Source organism: Urocitellus parryii, chromosome 4 (assembly GCF_045843805.1).
Source record: "Urocitellus parryii isolate mUroPar1 chromosome 4, mUroPar1.hap1, whole genome shotgun sequence".
Classification (NCBI taxonomy): Eukaryota; Metazoa; Chordata; class Mammalia; order Rodentia; family Sciuridae; genus Urocitellus; species Urocitellus parryii.
Genome location: NC_135534.1, coordinates 36750708 through 36771579, shown reverse-complemented (window position 1 = coordinate 36771579; position 20872 = coordinate 36750708). Strand labels below are relative to the sequence as shown.

General features: G+C 32.6%; 1 protein-coding gene across 2 annotated transcripts in view; it reads left to right on the top strand.

Moving 5' to 3' along the window:
• Mettl15 (methyltransferase 15, mitochondrial 12S rRNA N4-cytidine) overlaps positions 1 to 20872 on the top strand; it is a 224093-nt gene that overhangs the window by 72258 nt on the left and 130963 nt on the right. For both annotated transcript variants that reach the window (XM_077797497.1, XM_077797498.1), the window contains exon 4: positions 14517 to 14653. In XM_077797497.1, the coding sequence (XP_077653623.1) occupies positions 14517 to 14653 (137 nt within the window). The remainder of the gene's footprint in view (positions 1 to 14516; positions 14654 to 20872) is intronic.

The window sequence follows — 20872 nt, the reverse complement described above, 5'->3', positions numbered from 1 at the left end:
TAAGCATTTGCTGTATATGAGCTGTGAATGTTTCCTTACCTAGTCTATATTAATGTCAGGACAATTCAAATTGCTTTTTTTATCTTTTCTTTCTTTCTTTTTTTTTTTTTTTTTTTTTTTTTTTTAGATTTTTGTATTTTGTGGGATAACTTTTTTTTTTTCTTTTCTTTTTGGTGATGATGCTAGACATTGAAACGGGGAACCTGCATGTACCAGATGAGGGATCTATCACTGAGCTATACTTCTAGCCTAAGGGATATTCTTGAAATTCCAATAATTAACTAATATTGGAAAATATAAAAATCCTGGAATAGGGATTGAAGTGAATGATCTGAATTTTATTTAAGCTTCATTATAAACTAAAGGAATTTATCTTTCTAGGGTTGTATCTTTTTAAAAAAAATTTTTTATAATACTTGTGACAGTTGGTAATGGTTTCTCTTCAGCTTAAAAAATGGTCTTTTTTATAAAAGTAATACATGGATGTAAATCTGTTATATTTCTGGTTTTTGGGTAGTCCTGTAATGTTTAATTATGAACTCCAGGTATAAGAAGCAAATTGTGTTATATATTATGGAAGAGTTCTTTTGTCATAGAAATATTTTCAGAAATAACCACAATTACAAATCCGAGACTATATAAATTCCTGAACAGCCATCTTAGTTTATTTTTAAGCCTATTGTGACAATTAATACTCAGAAAAGATTTTAACATTGTGTCCTGTATAAAATATCTTAATTAACAGAAAAGTACTGGTTGTTTCCACTCATTTTTCTTTCTAGAAAAAGTAAGAATTTTATTGAACTAAGGTTTATGTTTTAATATTTATTATTTTCCATTAGCCCACTTTAGACCTCTCTGTTTGATATATTCCATGTTTATATGCTTAAAGCTTTCTTCATATGATTAAGCAGATCATATCAAATTATTTGGATTATATTGTTTTACTTCAAACATTGGCAACTAAAGTTACTTCTGCTTATTTCTGTGTCTTTTTAAGATTACATATTTATATAAAAATCATATTTATCTTGTAGTATCTTCTATTAGGACTACATTGTATAATGCATGGTCACCTGCATTATGAAGGCATAAATGTTGTTGTCTGATAATGAATGGTTGAATACTGTACAGCTTGGCATAAATAAAAGATTTTTAGGTTTTAAGTGATTATCCACCTATTTTTGACAACAACATTCCAAAATTAGAAGTTGTTGATTTGCTAATATTGAACCAGTCTTGTATTCCTGGGGTTACACGCTCTACTTGCTAACAATGTATTATTCTTTTCACATATTAATGAATATATTTGCATATATTTTTGAAAATTTTTACATCTATGCTCATGAGCAGTATTAATTTGTAATTTTCTAATAATGTCATTGGTTTGTATATCAAGGTAATGTAGAGCTCATAGATGAACTGGGAACTAGTCACTCTTCTATTTCCTGGAAGAAATTTTGGAGAATTGGCTCCTTCTTTAAATGTTAGGTAGAATTCACTAGTGAAGTCTTTTGGGCCTGGACTTTTCTTTGTTAGATGGTTTTAAAATGCAAATCAGGTTTCTTTAATAGACACACAGCTTTTAAGGTTATCTCAGTGCTTCCCAACAGGGAGTAATTTTGCACCCCCTCTCATGGCATGTTTGGTAATGTCTGAAGATATTTTTGGTTATCACAACTGGGTGGAGGGCTTGTCAGGGGTACTGCTAAATAACCCTGTAATTAAGAGACTAGTCTCCTAAAACAAATGAGGCCCAAAATGTCAGTGGTGCCAAGACTGAGAAATCCTGGGTGTTTCTTTGAGTGAAGTTGAAAAAATTGTGTTTTTTAAAGACTTTATCCATTTCAGCTGTTTTTGATTTAATTGACAAGTCTATAACCCTATGATTTCCTTCTTATTTTTGGTAACTATAGGACTTTTAATATACAGTTTTTATTTTCTTTTTATGCTTGCTTTTATTTAATATCCTAGGCTTTTAGTATTACTTTAAGAAGTCTAAGCTTTTAGCCTGGAAATATGAAGGCCTAGGACATTATGGTACATTATTGTAACTTAATGAAAGTGTGCGTACACTATACTAAATATATGAAAACATTTTCCTTAATAACAAATTTACCTTACTTTAGTTTAACTTTTTTCCTTTATTAACTTTAAAATTTTTTTAACTTTTTCATCTTTTGTGATAGCACTTAGCTTAAAATATTAAATGCATTGTGTAGTTACACATTTTCTTTATCTTTATTCTGTATTCTTTTTTTTTCTATTTTTAGTTTCTTCTTCTTTTTTTATTTCAAAACCCTTTTTGTTGTTAACAACCACTAGGACATAAACATGCACATTACCTTAGGCCTACCCAGAGTCAGGATCGTTGATATCGTTGTCTTCTATCTCCACATCTTGTCCCACTTGAGGGTCTTCAGTGGCAGTAACACACAGGGATCTGTAATTTCTTGTGATATAGAAATAACTCTCCAAGGATCTTCTGAGGCTTATGTTGAAAAAGTAACACTGTTTTCAGAAATATTTCCATGTGGTTTGCTCCTTTTTACACTATAGATTTGTTTGGAAGCAGATATTCATCATAATTATTTCTCACTATTAATGAAAACCTTTTGATGTTTGGGGTTTATGTTTTCAAACTTTTAAGGGGCTTGTTGACATCTGCAAAAGCTTCAACTAGGCTCTTCGCTATGTATTTTCTTGGGGTTCTGGTTCCTTTTTCTTCTGAAGCTTTCTTTTCTTTTGCCTTTTTCTTCAGTTGTTCATTCATTTATCGATAGGAATTTTTCAGCTTTGTTATAACCTTAGGGGATCTCTGTGGTAGATTTGGTCAGACATTAACTGAAATGTTATTATATGGTACAGGACTGCACTAAATATGGATATTTAACTTATTCTGTCTTAGTAGAATATAACATTGTACTTCTGACTGAATTAGAAGCTTCTCCAAAGATCTCCAGATTCTTTAAAAATATAACTATACAGATGTTTATTCAACATTTCCATCCTATAATTGATTTTATATTGTTAAAATTATGATTTCATTGGGCTGGAGTTTTGGCTCAGCGGTAAAGCGCTCACTTTACACATGTGAGACCCTGGGTTCCTCCTCAGCACCACATAAAAATAAATGAATAAAACAAATATATTGTGTCCAACTACAACTAAAAAGTAAATATTAAAAAAATCATAATTTCAACAGATTGACATCCTCTAGAATTTGACTCTGTGTACTAATTAACTATCTACAGTATGACTCCGAAAAAAGAAATTCAGTGAAAAAAAATTACTGTATATTCATATTCCCATGCTCATGTGTTTGTGTTTTATCATGTCATTCTATTTTATATTGCTTCTCTTGGGCACAGCAGGACCTCCAAGACTCTTTATTGACTATGAATGAAAGTCCAAACTCTTTGACACTTAAAATTTCTTTCTTTCTTTTTATTTTTTTGTAAGAGAGAGAGAGAGAGAGAGAGAAAAGAGAGAGAGAGAGAAAAGAGAGAGAGAGAGAGAGAGAGAGAGAGAGAGAGAGAGAGAGAGAGATTTTTTAATATTTATTTTTCAGTTTTCGGTGGACACAACATCTTTATTTTTATGTGGTGCTGAGGATCGAACCCAGCGCCCCGCGCATGCCAGGCAAGCGTGTTACCACTTGAGCCACATCCCCAGCCCACTTAAAATTTCTATACCAACTGTTTCTAATGTATTATTTTAAATGTTATTTCCTACTCAAATATTTTTTCTCAATCAGGCTTATCTTTTTGTAACCTTGAACAAACATTGCCCTCTATACATCTTTGCTGTCTTTTGCTTGTTTATTAGGTTTCTTCTTCCATTCTCTAAAATAACTATTTACTTCCTACAGAGTACACTCTTTTGATGACTTTGACTTCTTTTTTTTTCAGTGATTGAAACTGCCAAGATAATAAGACCAAGCATGACAAAATTGAGTTGAGTTCACAGATAACCAAGTCTTTTTTAAGACTTTTTATTTTATAAGGAAAACATATTGTTTGTGAAAAAGAAGAAAATGAAAGACCACAAAACAAAAGCAAAGACTAATAATATGATTAAGAATAAAATTTTTATTATCAAGATGATTGGCTAATTGATTTTAGTAAAAACATTGATTCTGGTATTATTGTCTTGAGTAATTACTTCCTTTGAGTTAGCTGTTCACTTTGAAAGTTGCATAAAGTCTTCCTGGTCCGTTAATAGTGGACATATTTCAGACACTTTGTTTATAGTAATATGGTCAGAGTACCAATATAGCTAAATTGGCCCCATTTGTTAATTCATTGTCCCTATGTGGAGTTAAACGTAATCCAAAGTGCAAGGAGTAGTGTGATTAAATATTAAAGGGAAATAATAAAACCTTTAGAAGTAAAGACCATCTGGTAAGCTGTTTTGATTTTTCACTTTGGGCTTGAATGAAAAGTTAATTCAAAGATGTTGTCTTAATTTCAAGAAGTATACCACAGGCACATTAATTATTAAATTTTCTTATTCTGATATACCACTAATGTTTTTCATTGAAATTTAAATATATCTCTTATCCTTTAGTATAATTTATATATTTTGAAAGATTTTTAAAATATTAAATGTGATTTAAAAACCAAATTTTCCGTTTATATCAAAGCACCTCAAAATATTTTACCTGGTAAGAACAGACTTTAAAAATGCTAACATACATACATACATACATATCCAACCTGTTAAACATTGTATTCTTATTCTCTATTATTTAACTACTCAAAAAAAAAAAAGAAAGGATTACCATAACCCATGTCAGTATGTTTTGGATGTATGTATTAGAAAATGAGTACAAATTAGAAGGACTTAAATATCCAAACCTCTCCAAAAGTCGATATTAATGAAAACCAGAAGGTCTAATTAATACAATTATGAATAAACCAAGGGTTGGCCCCCACTCCCAGAAGTACTGGGAATTAAATTTGCCTCCTACATGCTAGGCAAATGCCCTACCACTGAGCTAAATTTCCCAGCCCTTTTTATTTTTTATTTTGAGACATGGTCTTGCTAAGTTTCACAGGCTGGCCACAAACATATAATTTTCCTGCCTCAGCTTTCCCAGTAGCTTGAATTCCAGGCCTGCCCCACTGTGTCCAGCCTCTAAGGCATTTTTTTTTTTTACATAAATTAACCCATATGGTAAAGATACTGCTGTCTTAAATGGTTCAGCTTCTACAGGTTTTTCAGTTCCTTCAGTATTCTGATGACAGAATTGTCTGTGATGGAGAAAGTAGTGTTGTAGGTTCAGACACCCCCACCTTCTGTTTTTGTGGAGGAACCACAGTGCCAGATCCCCACAGGCCACCTCTTCATACTAGTTTTGCCACAGTAGGAGCAAGTGTAGTTAGCATCCTGGCTAGTTTCATTTTTTTTTTTCTCAAGCAGCACACCATACCAAGTCCATATTCAAAGAGTATCTGAACCTTCTTGGTGCATTGAGCTGTGTTGCCACAACCAAGGTGTGGAGCCTAGAGAGCTAAATTATATTTAATTTTTCATGCTGTAAATGCTGTAGAATTGAGAGTTTCCATTGAGAGGCCATCTGCCAACTGAAGGTTTCTGTTAGTGTCTCTTCCTGTTTCAGAAGCCATGAATGTTTTTATTGTATGCTGAGTTACTTTTGTATTTGGTAAAAAATTTTAGAATTTAGGTCTTTTGTGAATAATTATTTCCTTAGTTAATATTTATTTTACAAATAGTGTTATTCATTTATATTTTCAAATTTCCTGTATATATTTTAAAATTTTCTTAATTTGTATTGTCTTATTTGAATATCCCAATAACCTGGTGGACTAGAGTGGTATACTTATATCCATATACACATGAATAAATTGAGCTTCAGAGAAGTCAAATAATTTGCCTAAAAGCTTATGGTGATTAAATTATAGATGCTGGATGAGAAAGTTGGTATTCTGATAATCAGATCCTATTTTTTTGTACCCCACTGTCTTGTTTATATCTTGTTTTTTTTAATTCATGTAAGATTTGTAAGTCACAAAAGAAGTTTGCTCTTAAAAGTATATTTAATTACTTGTTTGTTTGTTACTGGGAATTAAACCCAGGAACTCTTTACACTTAGCTACATCCCCAATCCTTTGTATTTTTTGTGACAGGGTCTCCTACGTTGCTAAGCCTGGCCTTGAACCTGTGATCCTCTTGCTTTAGCCTCCTGAATTGCTACTGCACATCTTAAAAATTGATATTATTGAATCTGCATCTTTTCATTGTGTTGAATAACTTTAAAGCACTTTCTTGGTTAATTTTCCCTTACTATGATTAAAATTTCTTCTTAAATTTTACTTTCTAACATCTACTCCACACAAGGATTTTCTGGTGATAGAATATACCCTATTCTGAATCTGAAACTTACATGAACTTGAATCACATGTGTAAACAAGTTTACCAAGATGGAAGTTCCTGTTCATCTGCTCTTATATGCATGCTTGTACATGAGTGTGCATGCATATACTCCTGAATTGGATACTAGAACTTATTTGTATCGATCTGCTTTGATTTGTTTAATATTAATGTTATATGGAATTCAAGTATGTTCAATATTAATCTTATATGGAAATCAAGTAATAGAAAATATCATCACCACTTTTATGCTTATGGTAAGAATTTACTCACTAAAATCATGGTGAAATTACTATCATAAAAAGATTTGTGCCAAAAAAGATGTTTTGAAAAGAGCACTTGCTAAACACATAAATTTAAAACATTCAATATTGCATTGTTTTCAAATTAATTTTCAAAATATTATGCATAATCTACACAAGTAATTCTTAAAAGAAACCATTTAGCATTCTCATTATTTTATATGTTCATGAGATTTTATCCAGAATGCATTATATAAATTTCTTTCTAATGTAGATAAAAAAAAATTATTTAAAAAAATCCTGAGAGGTTGATATTTTCCTGGCTAGTGAACTCTTTGAAGGGGCTTATTGAGATCACCTATGCCATATTATTTTAAGCTATTTGCATTAATTCAACTATTCTACCTGGAAGCTTATTAAGTGGCAGTTTCACTGTACATGGCTTATATTTATGATTAAAATTCAACCCATGTTACAGATAAGAATGAAAACTCTTCATCACAAAGAGGGAATGTTCCAATATTTTAATTTATTACAAAAGATGAGAAAAAAATTTTTGTTATGATAAGTGGAAGGTTTGTGTGTGTGTGTATGTGTGAATAGCATATAGCTAAAGCCACAAGAGCAAATTTTTGTAGAATTCAAGCAGAATGAGTCATCATAGTAACACCAATGCTCTTGAAAAATTGGAAAAGAGATAAACTTATTGCAGTGCATTGATTGTTTTGTTTGTGGTATAACTTTTATGTTCTTTTGAGAGTTTTTTTCTTTTACATAAGCCCATGTAATAGGTACAAATAAAACAAAGTAAATGCTTAGCAGACAGATACTCAACAGAGCTTGACAAAAATAAATCAAGGGTTTTGGTTCAAAAAAAATGTTTGTTCAAAGTGTTAGCTTATTATTAAGTTGGTTTTCTGTGTTCATATGTTCCCACTTATTTCTCATCTACAAATGCATCAGTGTAACACATTTACTTATCAACATATTAATCAAACTGTATTCAAAGCCTGAGATAAGTCAGTGATAGTCTTGAGTGATTAATTCATCACACAATAGTGGAAGAATAGCTTGCAATTACAAATAGTTAGCAATTACGTTTCAGTGACATTATAATGCATATGATTCTAGTGATACAGTTTTATCTCTGTGTGTATGTATATACACACAGGTATGCGTTTTGTTTCATCAGAATTTCTAAATAACCTTGTCAGACAAACTTATTTCTCAAAAATTACATTCAAAGGGACTCCTGTATTGCCTTTGAAATATGTGTGCCAACTGGATTCTATTTGGGGCCATAGTATTCTGAAAGGCTATATCATATAATTGGTATATATAATGAAAGTCATTTATTTTTTACATGTATCAAATTTTTTAATTATAGTGAGCTTAAAAATATAATTAGATCTTAATGTTTTCTAAGCATGTTGAAAATTAACATTTTTTTTTCCTCTGCTGGAGATCCAACCCAAAGCATCCTACATTCTATGCAGATCTTCTGTGGAGTCACATCCCCATACCTTAAATTACTTCATTGGTGAATAATAATAATTAGAATAGTGGATTTCATTGTATCTTCTCTAATCCTAACCCCTTCCTCTACTTTACTGGTCTGTCTTATCTTTCATGCTATCCAACCCCCACCCTCACCTTTTTCTTCTTTCTTTTTGGCAATACTGGGATAGAAACAGGGGCACTTTGTTGGAGATACATCTCCATCTGGGTTTTATTTTGTTATTGTTTGGTTTTGGTTTTTGAGACAGGGTTTCACTAAATTTCAGAGGTTGGCCTGGAACTTGCAATCCTCCTGCTTCAGACTCTCACTGGAATTACAGGAATACACCAACAAGCCGAACTTGAAATCCCTTTTTTATTCCTCTTTTATTGTTTTTTTCTCTTTCTCTCTAACTTAGATATGTGAGAGTAAACATTCTGACTTTTGATTTTCTGGATCTGTATTGTTTCATTTAGTAAGATGTTATCCAGTTCCATCTATTCATTAGCCAATAATACAATGTCATTCTTTATGGCTGAGTAAAACTTCATTGTATGTGCCGCATTTTCTTTATTCATCTGCTGACAGGCAACTAGACTGGTTCCCTAACTTTGCTATTTTGAATTATGCTACTGTAAACATTGGTATTCATTTATTATTGTAGTATGCCATATTTTAGTTTTAGTTTTTTTTTTTTTTTTTTTTTTGTATACATACCAAGGAGCTGGATCATATGGTGGTTCCATTCCTAGATTTCAGCTTTTTTTGTTCTCTTCAAAATCCTACTCAGCAATGCTTGTCACTTCACTATTTCAAGTTTACTACAAAAATTATTCTGTTCTCACATGAAATTCATAAACCTCTTTGCTTCTCTATTAAAAAGCCTGTACCTTTTCATACTTTTCATTTTCTCTATTCAGGGGTAAGAAATTGTTTCTTGGCCTTTCTAAGCCTAATTGGGAGGTGGCCAGAAAGGGGATGTCTGGAAGGAAGCAAAAATAAATGTTTTTCTTGTTTCTGCCTGTATCTTTCATTATATCACCGACTCCTGTTTTCTGAAGTTAGTGGCTCCAGTGTACTTATCTGTGAAATGGGATTATTTTATTTACCTTTAGGCTATTATAAGAATTAAATTAGATTAACTTAATTAAGTGCATAGCATAGGAAGTGCTGCCATCTAACCATTGCATAATAAAAGGTTTCTGTTATCCTCTAACTTATCCAGATGACGTACTTTGTGATTTTTATTTTTCTCATTTCTCTACCTACAACACTATTGGTCTGTTTCACCTCTATAAAAAGCAAAGTAGACAGTAGTACAGGTTTAGGAAATAGAATTACTTTTGAAATCTGTATATGCCATTCATTAACTATGCTCAGGCAATTTATTTAAACCTGTCTAAACATCCCTTTTATCCTCTGTAAAATAGTGTTAATAACACAGTATTTATATAGCTTTTAGAATTATTCAGTTGTGTGTGTGTATTCATGGGTATGTATAAAATGAATAAATGATGCAATTAAAATGATTAGCTGCCACAGTCTGGCTGGGCACAAAATCACGAGCCACTCAAGCAGAAATAAACTTTATTTTTTGAAACTGCTGCCAATACCCCTTAGGCGCCCGGGAAGATTGCTGATCCACTCACATGGTGTTCTTCCGGATCCCCAGAGGAAGTTCCTCCTCCGGAATTCCCTCCTACTGCACTTCCCCAACCAATGGGAACTCTCCAGGAGTCCTGTAGCAGGCTGAGGTGGACAGCAGGAGTCCAATATCCATAAGAATGCAAATCTTAACATAATCATATCATCTCAATGGCTAGCTGGTGTCACCTTTCAACCAAAAATGCCATGCATCATATTACTTGGCTGTGGCTCTTAGCAATTAGCATTTTGCCTGAAATAAAGCTTACTGTAAAGGTAACATACATTGCTTTTACTACTACTATAATCCTCCATTACTATTGCCAATTCAGATTCTTCTTGCCCCTTATCTGGGTACTATCTAAGAGTAGAAGCCTCCAGCTCTTCCCTGTTTTTCACACCCTCCTATCCATCTAAAACTATTGGCAGTTAATGTTTCCTTTTCTTCAAATGCCCTCACCTCTTTCTACTTAAAAAAAAAACAAAAAAGAACTTCAGCATTTGCTTAGAATGCATCAGACCCTGAGTTTGAAGATTCCACCATTGTAGGGTTTTTTGTTAAAGACACATTTGAAATACAGGTATATATGAGTATCACAGAAGGATTCCTTTGAAACTTTCAGATGTATTTGTTCATGTGCATTTGTTTTATTTATTTTTAATTTGTTCCTATTAGTTTTATATGATACTAAAACATATTTTGATATATACATATATGGAGAATAACTCCTCATTCTTCTGGTTGTACCTGGTGTATAATTATATTGGTCATGTAATCATATATGCCTATAGAATAGTAATGTCCGATTCATTCTACTATCTTTTCTATTCCCATTCCCCGATGCTTCCCTTCATTCTCTTTTGTCTAATCCAAAGTACTTCTATTCTTTTCTTCTCCCACTCCCTTATTGTGAGTTAGCCTTCACATATTAGAGAAAATATTCATATCAGAGAGCATATTAACCTTTGGTTTTGGGGGATGGGTTTTTTTCACTTAGCAGGATAGCATCCAATTTCATCCATTTACCATCAAATTCCATAATTTCATTCTTCCTTAAGAGTCATATTCCATTGTGTGCACATATCTCTTTTTCTTTATCCATTCATTTGTTGAAGGGCACTTAGGTTGGTTTCATAGCTTAGACGTTGTGAACTGAGCTGCTATAAACATTGATGTAGCCAGATCACCTTAGTATGCTTATTTTAAATCCTTTGGATATATACTGAGGAGTGGGATAACTGGGGCAAATAGTGGTTCCTTTCCAAGTGTTCTTAGGAATCTCCTTACTTCTTTCCAGAATGTCTGCACCAGTTTGTAGTCCTATCAGCAATTTATGAGTGTACCTTTTCCTCCACATTCTCACCAACACTTATTGTTGCTTATTTTCTTGGTTACTGCCAGTTTGCCAGGGTTAAGATGAAATCTCATTTTTGATTTGCATTTCTCTAACTGCTATAGATGATAAACATTTTTTTATATATTAGTAGACTGATCATATTTCTCCTGTGAAGTGTCTTTTCAGTTTCTTTGCCCTTTCATTGATTGGGCTGTTTGTTTTTTAGGTGTTAAGGTTTTTGTGTTCTTTATATATCCTGGAGATTAATGCTGTTTTTTTTTTCTTTTCTTTTGCAGTTGGCGAAAATTTCCATTCTATAGGCTCTCTTCACAATCTTGATTGTTTCCTTTGCCCTGAAGAAGTTTTTGGTTTGATTTCATCCAATTTGTTGATTCTTGATTTTATTTTTTACACTTTATGAGTCTAAGGAAGTAGTTTCCTAAATTCACATGATATAGATTAGGGCCTATTTGTTTTCTATTAGGTTCAGGGTCACTGATCTAGAGCCAAAGTCCTCGATCCACTTTGAATTACGTTTTGTGCAGGGCGAGAAGTGTTTAATTTTATTTTGCTGCATAGGGATTTCCAGTTTTCCCAGTACCATTTGTTGTAAATGTTACCTTTTTTTCCAATGTATGTTTTTGGTGCCTTTGTCTAGTATTAAATAACTGTATTTATGTGGGTGTGTCTCTGTGTCTTCTATTCTGTACCATTGGTCTACATGTCTGTTTTGGTGTCAATACCATGCTGTTTTTATTACTATAGCTTGGTAGAATAATTTGAGGTATGGTATTGTGATACCTCCTGGTTTACTTTTCTTGCTAAGGATTGCTTTCGCTATTCTGAGTCTCTTATTTTTCCAAATGAATTTCATGACTGCTTTCTATATTTCTATGAAGAATGTCATTGGAATTTTAATTGGAATTGCATTAAATTTGTAGAGCACTTTTGGTAGTATGACCATGTTTTTTTTTTTTTTGAGGGGGAGCAGTACCAGGGATTGAACTCAGTGGCACTCTGCCTCTGAGCCACATCCCCAGCCCTATTTTGTATTTTACTTAGAGACAGGGTCTTACTGGGTTGCTTAGCGCCTCACTTTTGCTGAGAATGAGAATGGACATCATTACCCTAAGTACATGTATGAAGATACAAATGGTGTGAATCTAATTTGTGTATAGAGATATGAAAAATTGTGCTCTATATGTATAATATGAATTATAATGCATTCTGCTATCATATATAGAATAAATAATAATAATAAAAATACTCAAGAGTCAGCTCAGACAGACGGACACATACAGATTCAGAAAACCACTTCCCTGGTAGAGATGCAAGGGGTGTATTTTCATAGTCACTGCACTCATTCGGTTGTCAAATGATTGTCTTTAGTATAAAACGTTCAGGCACTTTGAGAACTATTTGTATGATTTGGATTATTGTTATTTAGTTAAGTAACAACAAAGAATGGGGGGAGGAGAAAGTGAGAGAGAAAGAAAGAACCAGCACTGATACTCTGATCAGTTTTTTAGATTGATCACTCATAATTGAGCTAGATGGCGTATATAAAAAATTCAACTCTAGGGATAGGAAGGGGAGGTAATGTATAATGAATTCTTCAAAAATCATGTTGTGTGCATATATAAACATACCACAGGGAACTTCACCTTTATATGTAGGTAGAAAGAACCAATCAAATATAAACAATTAATGAGAAAAAGGAAGTCTAGCAAAGTAGAAGAAGGAATATGAGAGAGGTAAGGGAGGATTTGAAGGAAAAGGAGGAGGGATGAGTGAGGATCATAAACTGAATGCAAACTCCATGCATGTATGAGTTTGTTGGGGTGAACCCAACTATTTTGTATAACTATAAAGCTCAAATTTAAAAATGCATGCTATAAGTGAATGTGGATTTGATAGCCATTATTTCCAAATCCACTATGCACCACAATATTTTTGTCCTAGATATAGGTGTATGTACATTTGTTACTCATTCAGTATATTGGGGAATATTGTTAAAGATGGTAGATAACAGGAGAAATTACAGGGAAAAATATTCACAAAATTTGAAAACAAATGTTAGAATTTGACTCTAGGCAAAAAAAAAAATTGCATTTGCTCTGGTCTCTGCAAATTATTCTTATGGGCTTCTAGAAATTAAGATACATGATTTTCATTTCTCTAATTGCTACAGAAGATGAACATTTTTCATATATTTGTTGATTTATTGTATATCCTCTTCTGAGAAGTGTCTGTTCAGGTCCTTGCCCCTTTTGTTGATTGGGTTATTTGGTTTTTTGGTGTTTAGGTTTTTTGAGTTCTTTATATGTCCTAGAGATTAGTGCTCTATATGATGTGTGAGGGGTAAAAATTTGCCCCCAGGATGTAGGCTCTCTATTCACCTCACAGATTGTTTATTTTGCTGAGAAGAAACTTTTTAGTTTGATTCCATCCTATTTATTGATTCTTAGTTTTAATTCTTGCACTATAGGAGTCTAATCCCACATGATAAAGATTAGGGCCTACTTTTTCTTCTATTAGACACAGAGTCTCTGGCTTAATTCCTAGGATATCTTCTCACTCCTGCCACAATGGCAGCTATTATGAAGACAAACAACAGTAAGCGAGGATGTGGGGGAAAAGGTACACTCATACATTGCTGGTGGGACTGCAAATTGGTGCAGCCAATATGGAAAGCAGTATGGAGATTCCTTGGAAATCTGGGAATGGAACCACCATTTGATCCAGCTGTCCCTCTCCTTAGTCTATACCCCAAAGTCTTAAAAACAGCATATTACAGGGACACAGCCACATCAATGTTTATAGCAGCAGAGTTCACCACAATAGCTAAACTGTGGAACCAACCTAGATACCCTTCAGTGGATGAATGGATAAAAAAAAATGTGGCATATATACAAAATGGAATTTTACTCAGCAATAAAATCATGGCATTTGCAGGTAAAGGGGTGGCGTTGGAGAAGATAATGCTAAACAAATGGCAAATGTTTTCTCTGATATAAGGAGGCTGACACATAGTGGGGTTGGGAGGGGTAGCATGGGAGGAATAGATGAATTCTAGATAGGGCAGAGGGGTAGGAGCGAGAGAATGGGGGGCAGGGAATTAGCAAGGATGGTGGAATGTGATGGACATCATTATCCAAAGTTCATGTATGAAGACATGAATTGGTGTCAACAAACTATATACAACCAGAGATATGAAAAATTGTGCTGTATATGTGTAATAAGAATTATAATGTATTCTGCTGTCATTTATTTAAAAAAGAATAAATAAATAATACAATTTGTTTTACACCAAAAAAGAAAAGTAAAGAAATTAACATAGATGACCAGAATTACTTATATTTATTTTAAGTGGTAATTTTCTTTTTCTTTCTTGGCTAGGTTTTTTTAGATATGACATTTGGTTCAGGAGGCCACACAAGAGCCATTCTGCAGAAGGAATCAGATATTACTCTGTATGCCTTAGACAGAGACCCAACAGCTTATGCCATAGCTGAACAGCTTTCACAATTATATCCGTAAGTAGTACTCTTGCATATTTATTTAATTATGGTATTGAGTTTTCCATAGCTTGGTTTACCATGTTGGAATTTGTACTATCTTATATGATACTATATTTTACTCCACTAATAATTCCTCATTTTCCCCCCAGAAGAGTTAATATAATAATATTTTTAGTGCCACTTAAAGGAATATCACCTTATCATTTTCTGAACTTTAAGAATAGATACAGGATATACAAAGAATTCAAAAACTTAACAGCAAAAAACAAATAACCCATTCCACAAATGAGCAAAGGAATTAAAAAGACAAAAATACAAGTAGACCACAATTATATGAAACAGTATTCAATACCTGTAGCAATCAGAGAAATGCAAATTAAAACTACATTGATATTTCATCTCACTCCAGTCAAAATGGCAATTATCAAAAATACAAATAACAATAAATATTTCCTAGGATGTGGGGAAAAAGGTAAACTCAAACATTGCTGGTGGTATTATAAATTGGTGCAAGTAGTCTGGAAAGCAGTATGGAAATTCCTGAAAAAACTTGGAATAGAACCACCTTATGTTTCAACTATCCTACTTCTCAGTATATATCTAAAGATTTTAAAACAGCATACTACAGTGATCTGGCCATGTCAATGTTTACAGCAAGACATTTGATAGTAGCCAATCTATGTAACAAACCTAACTGTCCTTCAACAAACAAATGGGTAAAGAAAATGTGGTATGTATACACAATGCAGTATTATTCAGGTGTAAAGAAGAATGACTTTGTTACTTTTGTCAGTAATGATGGATAGAATTGGAGACTTATAATGCTAAGTGAAATAAGCCAGCCTTGAAAAGTCAGAGGACTAAAGTTTTCTTTGATATACAGAAGCTCATTCAAAATAAGGGGGTAAAAGATAAAAATGAATGGAAAAAAGATCAGTGGATTAGACAAAGAGGAATGGAAGGAAGGATGGGCAGGTTGGATATGGAAATAAAGTGAATGAATCTGACTTAACTTTTTTATGTAGATATATGAATATACTAGAGTGAATCTCACAAACATCTACATCCACAAGATATATACATATATATACATATATGTATGGTATGTATATGTAAATAGCAGAAAGGGTACAAGGGTAGGGAAAGTTGAAGTATTGGGTCTCAGTTAGAACAAATTATATTCCATGCTTTTATAATTATCTCAAAATGAATATTACTGTTATATATAACTAAAAAGAACCAATAAAAAATAAATACTGCTGAGCATAGTGGGGCATGCCTGTAAACCCAGTGGCTCAGCAGGCTAAGGCAGCAGGATCCCAAGTTTAAAGCCAGTCTCAGCAAGTGATGCACTAAGCAACTCAGTGAGACCTCTGTCTCTAAATAAAATACATAATAGTGCTGGGGATGTGGCTCATAGGTTGGGTGTCCCAGAGTTCAATCCCTTATACCCCTACATTAAATAAATAAATAGATAGATAGATAGATAGATAGATAGACAGACAAATAAATAAATAGATTCTGGTTATAAAATGGAAGATATAATCCATCCACAAATAATATTAGGACAAATAACTCTTCATCAAAAAAAGTTTTTGTTTGGCAGGTGTGATGACATACACCAGGAAATCAAGGCCTGCCTGGGAAACATGTAAAAACCTCTTTAGAGAAAAAACAAAAAATTAAGTATTTTTACATGTTACTTCCCCAAAATTTAAAGAAATCAGCAGAGTATATAAGTCAGTGAAAAAATCTGTAGAACTCATACAGAGCTCATATAAAGCAACATATTTGTTTTCTCTGAATTCTTTCTGAAATTCAAAGCCAAACTTAGAGTGATTTATCCTTTTGTCAGAAAAGCTATCAGTATAGAAGTTTCTAAACTGTGAATTATCTTAATGAGTAATCTGTGATGAAAAAGTTTTAATTAGGAATTAAAATCTATATGCTATATTGTATGAAAACTATATGACCATGGAAAAATTTAATCAGAGACCAAAGGTAGAAAGTTGAATTTCACTCTTGTATCCCAGACACTTTGCATATCTAATGAATAAGACTATGTGTCCAAATGAAATTATAAATAAAATGCATAGGCTTTTCATTGAAAAATCACAGGTTTTGTAGTTTGTCTGACATGAGTCCCTGAAACCTATAATTTGACCATAGGCTATTTCTTTTCTCCCCCAAGTAATATGAGAATGTTATCAACATGAGACATTTAAAAACAAATTTTAAGATATTTCTCGGTTTTCTGCAGTGTAATTTAGATGTGTTTTCTTCAAGATCTTGTTTTACCTTTCAAGATAACCTTAACTTACAGGGTAGCAGGTGTAAATTTTTTTTGTACCTAACAAAAACCTTCAGGCTGTACACACCTTTTTTAATTGTGCAGATGTGGAAACTATTAGTGGCACAGATAAAATGCTTTGCTAAAAAGCACACATGACTTAATGGGGACCAACTTGTAGTACATATTCTGATCTCTAGCCTAATAATCTCACTTTATTAAAATTATACTACCTGAACTTAAATGTGAAGACTTTTTTACTTCAATGAAAATATTATTTCTTTGCCAAACAAAATAAGTTAGGTAAAGGACAACAAAATAAGTAAAGAAATAAACTAGGAAGAAGGATCAGATAAAAGTTGGCACCAATAAAAATGAAAATAAAAACAACAAAAAAAGTAATGTAGAAAAATTAAGAAAATCATAAGAGATCACTCTGCAAAATTGCAAAATCCATCTTGAGCCTGATAATTTGAACAAAATGTATGATTAAGAGTAAGAGAAAAGACCACCAGAGACCTTAGATAAGCTAATCATAATCAGAATTGTTGAGTTATAGAACTTACATGAAAAGAATATCCTAACAAATTTAGATTATTATAACTGACTCAATTAGTATAAAACTTGAAAAGGTCATTACTATAAAAGACCTTAGAAAGGAAATCTGTATTTGGGGTAAAAATGGGAGTTCATAACCCACTTAATTCTAATGTATGAAATATGATATGCCAAGAGCTTTGTAATGTTGTGAACAACCAATAATAAAAAGTTTTAAGAAAAAAATATTTAAAAAATTAAAATAAAAGAAAGGTAAATAATGCATCCTGACCAAAGTGGCTTACAATTATCTTTTAAAAAATTAGGAGATAATAATTTTTTTCACTGGTCCTGAAAGTGGATAAATATTGAAGGTTTTTTTTTCCAGTTCATTTTATTCATCCAGCATAGTTTAATACCAAATTCTGATAGAAAAAGGAATCATAATGGGAATTATCAAGAATACAAGAAACAATGTGTTGGCGAAGATGTAGTGAAAAAGGTACACTCATACATTGCTACTAGGACCTCAAATTGGTACAACCATTATAGAAAGCGGTATGGAGATTCCTCAGAAAACTTTGAATGGAACCACCATTTGACCCAGTTATTCCACTCCTTGGTTTACACCCAAAGGACTTAAAATTAGCATACTATAGTGATGCAACCACATTCAATGTTATAGCAGCTCAATTCACAAAAAGCTAAATTTTGATGTCCTTCAACAGATCAATGGATGAAACTGTGGTACATATACACAATGGAATATTACTCAGCCTTAAAGAAGAACAAAATTATGGGAGGGGTTGTAGGGATGGAATGATGGTGGAATGAGATGGACATTATTACCCTATATACATGTCTGATAACACTACCAGTGTGTTCAGCCAGAAGAAAAAGTTGTGATCCATTTGTGTACAATCTGTCAAAATTCATTCTGCTGTCATGTGTAACTAATTAGAACAAATTAAAGAATAAAATTTTAAAAAAGAAAAAAGTTTAACCTCACTGAAGTATATAAATGAAAAAATTGAAAAGGAAATACTAGTATATCTAATTCACACATTATTTAATTAAAAAATAATATCTATAATACCTATGGCTTAATGAAGTTTATTTCAGGAAAACAGGAATGATTCCATTTCCATGTAAGGTTCTTTCTAATCAATGATAGGTTGATAATCATGATAATAATCACCTAGCTCTTTCTATTCAAAATTTCTAAGAATATAAGGAAACTATTTAAATGTAAAATATGATCTTAACTAAGAACAAACAACAATTATTTTTCTAAAACTTAAAATGCTATTAAATACTATTTAATTAAAAATTCAGGTGTAAGTAGATTTAACTTCTTTAGGTATTAGTATTCAATATTATTGGAATGTCTGACTATTGTAATTAAGAAAATATGAAATGGTAAAAATATCCTCTTTATTTTAATGATTTGATTGAATAGTTAAATACCCAAAAGTCTTATGAAATTAGGCCAGGCCTGGCACACGCCTGTAATCCCAGTGGATTTGTCCATAAAAGTGTGATTCATAGAAGAGTTGATAAAGTACTCCAATGCAGCAGTTAAGAAGAGAAATAGAATTAAAATAATAATGGTATAATATCCTGGAAAAACATAACATTGCTAATGAAGATATGAGAGAAAAGGATACCTGTTCATTTTTAGTAAATATTTTTAATTTTAAAAGTACATGATATACTTAGAATCTGTCTTATCTCAATGAAAGAATCAATGTCTAAACAAAACCTCACTACAAACTTTGTGTAAGCATTATTTATATATGTAATTATGCAGAACTTGAAAAAGATAGTGTTACTAGTTCAGGGAGGTCCAGGGAAAGGAAATAAAGCTTTTTTAAAAAAAATTCTTATTTGTTATACATGATGGCAGAATGCAATTCATTTCATATTACACATATAGAGCATAATTTTTCAAGACACTGGTTGTACACTAAGTATTTTCGCAACATTCATGTCTTATATGTGTACTTAGGGTAATGATGTCTACCTCATTCCACCATCATTCTTCCCCCTTGACCCCTCTTTTCACCTTCCTCCCCTTTGCCCTATCTAAAGTTCTTCCATTTCTCCAATGTTCACCCTAATCACCTTATGTGGCTATATCCTTATATCAAAGAAAAGTTTTGGGCTTTGGTTTTTTGGGATTGTCTTGTCTCACTTACCATTATATTCTCCAATTTCATCCATTTACCTGCAAGTGCCATGATTTTATTATCTTCTAATGCTGAGTAGTGTTCCATTGTGTATATATACTAAAGTTTCCCTATTCATTTACCTACTGAAGGGCATCAGGGTTGGTTCCATAATTTAGCTACTGTGAATTGTGCTGCAATAAAGATTGATATGGCTGTGCCCTGTAGTATACTGTTTTTAAGTCCTTTGGGTATCCACTGAGGAGAGGGATAGCTGGGTCAAATGGTGGTTTCATTCCCAGTTTTCCAAGGATTCTCCATACTGCTGCTTTCCAGATTGGCTGCATCAATTTGTAGTACCATCACCAAAGTATCAGTGTGCCTATATATCTCATATATTTGTTGATTGATTGTATATCCTCTTCTGAGAAGTGTCTGTTCAGGTCCTTAGCCCTTTTATTGATTGGGTTATTTCTTTTTTTTTTTTTTGTGATTAGTTTTTGAGTTCTTTATATACCCTACAGATTAGTAGTCTGTCTGATGTGTAGGGGTAAAGATTTGTTCCCAAGATGTAGGCTCTCTATTCACCTCACAGATTGTTTCTTTTGCTGAGAAGAATCTTTTTAGTTTGAGTCCATCCCAATTATTGATTGTTGATTTTAATTCTTACACCACAGGAGTCTTATTAAGGAATTTGGTGCCTTATTAAGGAAGTTGGGGCCCATATGATAAGGAGTAGGGCCTACTTTTTCTTCTATTAGATGCAGGGTCTCTGGTTTTATTTGTAAGTCCTTGATCCATTTTGAGTTTAGTTTTGTGCATGGTGAGAGATAGGGGTTTAATTTAGATTTTTTTTTTTTTTTTTTTTTTTTTTTTTTGCGTATAGATTTCCAGTTTTCCCAGCACCATTTGTTGAAGAGGCTATCTTTTCTCCAATGCATGTTCTTGGCACCTTTGTCTAATAAAAGATAATTGTGGTTTTGTGGGTCAGTCTCTGTGTCCTCTATTCTGTACTATTGGTCTACCAGTCTGTTTTGGTGCCACTACCATGCTGTTTTTGTTAATTTTGCTCTGTAGTATAGTTTAAGGTCTGGTATAGTGATGCCACCTGCTTTACTTTTCCTGCTAAGAATTGCTTTAGCTATCCTGGGTCTCTAATTTTTCCAGATGAATTTCATGATTGCTTTTTCTATTTTTATGAGGAATGTCATTGGGATTTTGATTGGGATTGTATTAAAT